Genomic DNA, 9,048 nt, shown 5'->3' on the forward strand with positions numbered 1-9,048 from the left:
TAGGTACTACTCTATTAAAAAAGATCTCTTAACTCTATCCAGCATTATTGAAGTCGTCAATAAAAACTGACTTGATGGCAGCAAGGCTCCATTAAAGATGGTTTTTTTTTTTTTTACATCTCTAACCCTATACGATGCCCTAAATTGTAGCTCAAGAGCATGGTTTTAAAAACCAGACCGGACCGGCCGGTCCGATCGGTTGGACCGCCGACCGGTCACTGTTCCGATTCGGTCCGGTCATTAGACCAGATGGAGATCGAATCGGGATTGGACCGCTTGAATCGGCGGTCCAACCGGTGAACCAGACGAACCGGCCGGTTCTGAGGGAACCAGCCGGTTCAAATGATTTTAATTTTTTTTTAACAGCATCAAAACGACGTCGTTTTGGTTGCTTATATAAGGAAATTAAAACCAGACTACAACCTCCAAGCCTCCAACCCTTCCTCCTCCGGCCGCCGTCAACGCGACACCCACAACAGCCCCGCCGACAGCCATAACGCCCACAACAGCCCCGACGGCAACCACGACTGCAGCCGTGACGTCTATAGCAGCACCGCCGGCAGCTCGTGACGCCCACAGCAGCACCGCCGGCAGCTCGCAACGCCCACAAGCCACAAAAGTCCCGCCGGCAGCCCACCCACTTTTCTCTTCGCAACCTCCTTGGCCCTGCTCCTCGTCAAGCGCTCATTCTCGGTTTGTTTCCATTATACAACAGTTGGGGTGTTTGGTTTCTCTCCTATGCTTGATAGATCCGATCGGCGACTGAACTGGTCTCTGTATACATAATAATCAATATTTTTTTTTTTGTGGATCTTTGCTTTTTCGTTGGGTTTTTTTTTTGTTAAAATTTTATTTTTAATTTGAATATTAAATGAAGTAAATGTTGCTATTGTTAATTCGTAATGTCATTCCCGTTTGGTACCTGAGGTTAATTGAATTCTGACTCTGTGCCAATTTATGTATAGAATCATAGATTATCTATCCAGTGTTCATGTTAACTTTCTTCTTGAATTTTGTAATGGTAGATTTTGAATTTACAATTGTAAACAAAATATAAAACCACAAACATTTAAACTTCTCACTTCTTTGGGAGATTGTCCACCTTAAACAAGGTCATCCTAGTTTGTGCATTATGATATTAGATTGCAACTCAACCATAGATTCATGTGCCTAAAATGTGATAATGATTTGATGTTTGATTATCTAAGGAATCATAGGTGAAAAAGTGTATTTTTTACTATTATTAATATGTGATATGTGATTGTAAATTGTTGATGACTTAATTATAAATCATTAAATTGTTGATGACTTTCATTCTCTAGATTGATGTGGGATTTTTGTTTTTAATTTGATAGGGAAATAAAAAATGGCATCAAACTTGACTCCATCCTCTGGTCAAGATTCAACTACCCATTCTGAATCAATAGAAGTAAGACCGATCCTGCATGGGAACATGTTTCTGAAGAAAGATATGGAAATGGAAGGAGAGCTCTTATTTGTTTGTATTGTAAAAAGATTACAAAAGGTGGAGGTATTCATAGAATAAAACTACATCTTGCTGGAGTGAAAGGAGATATTGGTCCATGTAAATCGGTTCCACCTGATGTCAGATTTCTCATGGAAAATTCTTTGCAAGAGTTTGTGAATGCTAAGAAAGCAACCAAAGAAGCAGATGAAAATAGAAATCCTTATGGTCCCAATGTGTCACAATTTGAAGGGGATATGGCAGAAGGTGAAGAAGAGGTTCAAGAAATGCAAAGTCCTATGGCAGCTAGTAGTGGAAAAAGGAAAAAATCAACAGTGGATAAGTATTTTGCACCAAGAAATACTGAAGGAGCTTAACCTTCCATGAGGAGTGTGCTAGCTGGGAAAGAAGCTACTTGAAGAGCAGATATGGCGGTTGGGAGATTCTTTTATGATGCATGCATTCCTACTAATATTGTGAATTCCTTCTACTTCAAGCCAATGTTGGATGTTATATCTGCAATTGGTCCTGGATATAAGGGTCCAAATTACTATAAGTTCCGGATTAATCTTTTAAAGGATGCCAAGAAGGAAGTTCAGTTACTTGTGGACTCTTATCGTGCAATTTGGGCAAAAGTTGGGTGTACAATAATGGGTGATGGTTGGACAGATAATAGACAAAGAACACTCATCAACTTCCTTGTGTATTGTCCTGAAGGAATATCGTTTGTGAAATCTGTTGATGCTTCGGACATTGTCAAGGATGCAACTAATTTGTTTCAGTTATTTGATGAGGTGATTGAATGGGTGGGTCCACTCAATGTAGTTCATGTAGTGACTGATAATGCAGCAAATTATGTGACCACATGGAGATTGATTTCTCAGAAGCATAAACACATTAATTGGTCACCTTGTGCAGCTCATTATCTTAATTTGTTCTTTAAGGATATTGGTAAGATAGACCATGTTGCTGAACTTGTAAGACGTGCATCAAAGGTGACAATTTTTGTGTATAATCATATTGCTTTGTTAAGTTGGTTAAGAAAAAAGGAAGGATGGACAGAGATTCTGCGACCTGGTGCAACTCACTTTGCTACTACTTTCATTGCACTCAAGAGTCTTCATGATCATAAACATGACTTGCAAGCTTTGGTGACTAGTAAGTTCTTTGTGGACTCTAGATATTCAAAGGATTATAAAAGCAAAGTTGCAGTTTCCATCATCTTGGATAATAGATTTTGGAATGATTGTTTGATTGTTGTGAATCTTATGTCTCCACTAATGTGTTTATTGCGTATTGTTGATTGTGATGAGAGGCCTTCGATGGGATATGTGTATGAAGGCATGTATAGGGTTCGTTTGGGCATCAAGAAATTGTTTAACTATAGCGAAAGACTATACAAGCCTTATACAGAGATCATAAAGCAACGTTGGGATCAACAACTAAAGAAAAGCATTCATTCAGCAGCTTATTGGTTGAATCCATGTTTCCAATATGATTAGGAAAACTTTTGTAAGAAGCCAAATGTTATTGGAGGTGTCATGGATGTTATTGATCAAAAAGTTCTGAAAGGCAAGCTTGAAACAATGAATGAAATGAGGTTATTTCGTGATCGATTGGGAAGTTTTGGAAGAGACCTTGCTTATTCTTCACGTGAAGTACTTCAACCTGGTAAAATATTATTTTCATTTATTAGTGTGTTTGTTCTTTTTTATTAGTTATCTAATTACTATTTAATATTTTAAACTTGCTAATGTGTTTTATTTTTTTCTTATTTTTAATGTGAAATGGTAACTAGATGAATGGTGGAGGCTACATGGATACAGTGCACCACATTTACAAAAGTTGGCCATTCAAATATTGAGCCAAATCGCATCATCTTCTGGATGTGAGAGGAATTGGAGTGTCTTTGAACGTATACATACCAAAAGAACGAATAGATTGGAACATCAAAGGCTTAATGATCTTGTATACGTTCATTACAATTTGCGTCTAAAAAATCGGTATAAATGCTTTCTTAGTTGTTTTGAATTTAAATTCTTCTATTCACAATTATGAATAATTATATGCTTTTCTTTTTTAGGTTTTATAACAAGAAAAGAATCTATGATCCCATTGACTATGCATGCATTGATGAGACCGATTTTTGGGTAGTTGATGACAATCAGCCAGCAAAGCTAGATGTTGAAGAATTGGAAAATCTTCTATATGAAGAAGGGTAAATTCCAATAAATGAAGTGGAAGGTTCAAGTTCTCACATTGGTTAGTAAAATATTTAAACTTATAAAAGTTCAATAATTATATTTTTTTCTTCAAAAATGATTTCTTGTTGATATATATTCAATATTTTTGTAGATGATGAGGATGGTGGTGATGTGGCTAGAGAAGGGCTTGATGTGGAGAATTTTGGTTTTCCAAATGCTCATTTTCAATCTCCATATTCCAATTTCCAAAATGAATGAAGACATGAATTTTATATTTATTAGTATGCAAAAATCTTCATGAATATTCAAACATTGACATGTTATGTTTTTATTTTGAGTAATTATTTAAGTGTTGTGGACCTATGGTTGACATTTGTATTATTTGTTATGGACAATGTGTTAAGTTAACAACTCTTTGATAATTTGGTTATTATAGAATAGTAATGGTTTGATTATTTGATAAATATTGAGTTTATTGACATTATGAATGTATAACATCTTATATTGTGTTATAAATATCATATATGATAATTGATGACTTTTACAGGTAAAAAATTTTGTGACAAAACTCAAGTTACTCAATAAACAAAGGAGATGCTGTCAAAATTTACATAGAATTTATTAATTTTTTAATTTTTTAATTTTTTATATTATATAAAATAATAATATATATATATATATATTTATAACATCATCGGTTCGATAGCGGTTCGACCGGCGGTCCGACCAGTGAACCGTGAACCGGTAACTTTTCCGATTCAATGACCGGTCCGGTTTTTAAAACATTGCTCAAGAGGCCCGAGTTCGAAGACCTTACTGCCACTGGCAGCTACTTGGTTCGCGGTTCTGATAGACTTAGAGTCATCCGTACCGTTTTTGGTAGTTCCCAATTTTATGAAGGAAATGCCATCTAGTCAAAGAAAATCTTGGACCTATAGAATTCCTTGAGCAACAACCCCCTCTTTTACTGAGTAATTGAATTTACTTCAAAAGCCAATTATAAATAGCAATTTCCATTATTGGCTGTAAAGATTCTCATTGAACACAAATGGCTTTCTCCCAAATTCAGAATGAAGACCTTTTTCTGAGAATGGTTTTATTTCCTTTCCCTAGGTTATTATTGGTATGGGAAGAAGTATTATGTATTATATGGCCATCAACATTGCTTGACCCTCCACAAGGACTACCTTGGGTTGCATTAAAACCATTCTGGACATCTCCCATAGTGACAAGAGTGGCACCGAATGAAAAATCAGAGCCAAAAGGTCCTTGTGCAGTCCGAAAATTCAACTTTTTTATTTGCAGCAGAACCAGAGGAAGTACAGTCTGGATCAAATTCTGTCCTTCTAAATATGAGCCTAATCATTTGGGTCAACATTACCTTTGATGCTACATGGTTTATAAGACTTTTGAGAATAGTGCTATCAGATGACGAATCATCAACTCAACTGCATACCGTACTCAGAATGCCTATGAACAGTGGTGCATTTCTACAAGTAATCAGATGCTTCATTATTTCTACTGATGAATATATATATAGTTGGAAATGGGACAACTTCTTATCCTGAGTAACACTTCTAGAAAAAGTTTAGGCTTCGGTAATTATCTACTTCTTCACCTCTTTAAACAACCACAAAGTTAATTCTTCTACTTTGCCTTCATTTAATATAAAAGCCATTGTATCACGTTCAGAAGAAAAAGATTCCACTGCCACAACAATCAATCCAAAGCTAACACTATCATCCTCATTATTGCTGCCTGCATACATGCAGTACCAAACTTGTGTAAAAAAAAATAACCGCAAGGGATGTCAACATTATTCATAAGGATCTTTTATGAAACTAAGTAAATCTTCCCTGTGATTCAAACCGAGAATTAGAACGGATCATCTTTGGCTGCAACCTATTCCATATGTTGTACTTGTGTGTAAGTTTCCACAAAAAGGTGCATCATTTCAAACAATTTTCTCGAGATAATAGAGTCAACCGACTTCGAGAGATATTTCTTCACATGTAGAGATCGGAACATAGTCATTGCACCTTGGAATCTCAGTTCAAATATTCTTTTCTTTAGGTTGCATTGCTCATGCCATAAAAAATCAAATTCTCATCTATTAGAGTTGTTTCTTCATGGAATCAGCATGAGTAGGGGAGTTTCAAATTGCATGCTTCAGGAACTCACCAATGTTCCTCCCAAAACCAATGACAGTGGCAGTGTCATGACTCCCACCATTTCAGGTTCTAGCAAAGTCCTTATTTCAATATCCCCACTGTAAAATTTCGAAGTGCTTACGCTTTTCTTAATATTCAGGTTGCTTGGGGTTGATCCTTAGTTTTCAACAAACAGAAGCTGATAACTTAGGCACAAATCTTCTTCTTTTAAGAAACATGGTTGGTCTTTTCCACTGTTATGTTCATGACTTCCTTTTCTGGTGGATTGTATGTCGCTCTTTTGTAAGGATCGTCGGTGCTGTCAACACTAACTCAGATAATAACCACATCGTGGTTGGATGCATTCATAATGCTTCCATGGTGACCATCCAGGATTTTGATCTTCAGAGAAGTTTTAATCTCTGCTCATTTACCTCTGGGGAATGTCGGGAACTCTGTTTTCAAAGATTCCTCGGACACTGGGTGCACACCATCGAGATGTTCTTTATTGATCTGATCGAAGACATGGGAAATTTCCATGATCATGTATAACTTTCCTCTAACATCAACAACCATTTGATTTCCAAGTTGGCACAATCCAGAATGGATATGTTGAAAGGATTCAGTTTCTAAATAATAAAAGATATCATTTTTTTTTTACAAAGTAGCAATCTCTGGTTGGCCAATCAAACTCATTTGCATGACCCATCATTTTTCCAAGCGTGTCCTTCAACAATTCCGGCTCTTCAGTCAAAGAGGTGGCTGCTTTTCAACAACTTCAAACAACCACGAAGCTATTTCTTCTGTTCTACCTTCTTCCCAAGTGAATCCAGACAATTAGGAGGCATTCCCAGAATCATTTATATTCAATTTCTTCAACTCATTTCAGAGTATGAATATCGAAAATGTCCTAGAAACAGTTGCATTGCTATTACTTCCAGATGCAGAGTTGAAGTTACCATTAGTTACAGTGTTTTGATCAAAAGTTGCACTCTCCTTACTTCTATCTCCAAATATGAAGACAGCATTCTTGTACTTTGGTAAGGACAAAAGCCGCAGTGTATGACCCATAGGTTAGGCCTTAGAAGGCTTATCAAATTTCCTATAAGAGTGATGCAGCTGTTGATGAAATTGATGAGGCTCTATCTTCTGTTCTTGTAACTTTTGTGAATCCTCAAGAGTCGAACTGGCTCCATTGAAGATCATGCCAGGAAAACTTCATTACAGTGAGTACTTCGATCCAGATGTTTCCTCTTCAAATGACTTCTGATTGATGACTGAGAAATATACTGTGAAGTGCACCCAGAAAAGCAAGGTCCATTGTCAAAAGCTCCACCAGAACATCCATCTGCATTAGAATACGCAGAAACAACTGGAAACTGTTCAAGTTTAAGATCCATCTTGCATGCACTCTTTAGATAGAGAAATTATGGTTTGGCGGATCTTATTCCATATAATCCATTAGGGTTATCAACCCAACAGCTGCACCTGAATTTGCAATTATAAGATTTATTCCCCTACTTCCATTACAAACAAGACTAATCAGCCTGGGCACCAGAGGATCTGTCAATCACTTCATCAGATTTCATTAAAAGTGCAAGTGACGGTATGATGCGCACGGTCTTCAAGGTTACAAGGAACCCAACCACAATAGAAATTGTTCTAACTATCTTTTCAAACCTGTCAATTAGATCCAATGCATTCTTTGCCTAACTTTAAACTCAATGAGTGTTCTTGGACCCAACTAGGAGGTCATGATCATCCATGTGAGTGGAATGCAGGGTGTGTGCCACGTCAACAGGTACCAGAAAGCTCCTCTGATAATTAACGATATTTTAAACTAGCCACTTGATGTATTATGATGCATGCCACGCAAGGCTTTGGATGTAGAAATCGTGTGAGAAAATGATGACGCCTGTAACTTGTCTACGAGTTATGGAAAGCCACTTGGATTTTAAGTGGATAATGATTAAGTGAAGAGCTTCTAGTCCCAAGATAGTGGACCTGAAGCAAATTTGGCTCTACTATTCTCAGATGGATGAACTGAAGATAGCATTAATGCAGAAACTGACTGGCTGCGATTAATATAATCAAAGTTCATTATCCTTGAATCTATGTCTTCCTCAACATCCGCCATCTGAGTAATTCCAAAAAAACATGTTTGATTTGATCGAATATTGTGACCAGAGATCTTGCCAAAAGTCGGACTGTGTAATCATAAGCCCTTTTCCATAGAGGAAATTCCTGAAGATCCCTCTATCTTTGCTACTTCCATGCAACCTTCTTCTGTTTTTCAACCAAATTCAAACGATATGAATCTCCATCACTACCCTTCATTCTCCACAGTCCACCAGGAATACACTGAGTACTCCGCATTTGCTACACACTTTATCTTTCATATCAGCACTTCTATCGGTCTCGAATACACACCCAAATATACAGACAAGGACTGGAAGGTAGTATGAATAGGGGAACAGAAGACATGGATAAACACATAGTAAAAACCGGGGAAGGAATAAGCAGAGATGCCAATTAACGTAGCCCCATTTCAAGTGTTAATCCATGGGCTTAGATTGGTGGGAGGAGTAAAAGAGAAACGGGGCAACCAATATCATCAAAAAATATATCATAAAACAGAGTCTCACTGAGTTCATATGATAAAAATATAAATAGCAAGGAATGAAACAATATCTGTAAGCATATACAAGAACTAGAAATCAATAAAGTTCGCATGGAGTTTCTACCATCCTCAACCCAACAAGCAAACATTGTCCCAGATCATAAAATGAGAGAATGAAGAACATAGATTGGGAATATGATCCAAAAAAATCAACAAAAACCTTACCTTAGAACTTCTCTTAAAGAAATAAAGATTGCTTCTCTTTTCCAATTCGACTCCGTTCTCAATGCGTGCTCCAAGTCCCTTCCTTTATTCACTAACTTTTCTGATTCCACTGTAATTTAAATATGAATCTGTTGTAGTATGAGACACGGAAGAACCAAATGGAGAATCGCTTCTGAGTGGGTACCCAAGCTCTTTTCTTCTCATCCAGTGACCTAATAGCTTTAGGACCATTCTTGGTGATGTCGCGCTTCCATCCTTCATTAAAGACAGGTGTGAAGTGGAAACATAAACTACCAGATTTAGCCTCAACCTGGTTTCAACCATTTCATTACTCAAAACATTCCAGATCCTGCTAGGGGCAAGAACCATGATCTGATCCCTTGC

At 37.1% G+C, this 9,048-nt stretch overlaps 1 protein-coding gene across 1 annotated transcript; it reads left to right on the top strand.

Annotated features, from left to right (window-relative positions):
• The first annotated feature begins 1,893 nt into the window (after positions 1–1,893).
• Positions 1,894–2,967, top strand: LOC117925969. Its single transcript, XM_034845067.1, has one exon. The coding sequence runs from the start codon at positions 1,894–1,896 to the stop codon at positions 2,965–2,967; it is 1,074 nt and encodes a 357-aa protein (XP_034700958.1).
• The last annotated feature ends 6,081 nt before the right edge of the window (positions 2,968–9,048 follow it).

The sequence above is a fragment of the Vitis riparia genome, chromosome 12 (genome assembly GCF_004353265.1).
Source record: "Vitis riparia cultivar Riparia Gloire de Montpellier isolate 1030 chromosome 12, EGFV_Vit.rip_1.0, whole genome shotgun sequence".
Classification (NCBI taxonomy): domain Eukaryota; kingdom Viridiplantae; phylum Streptophyta; class Magnoliopsida; order Vitales; family Vitaceae; genus Vitis; species Vitis riparia.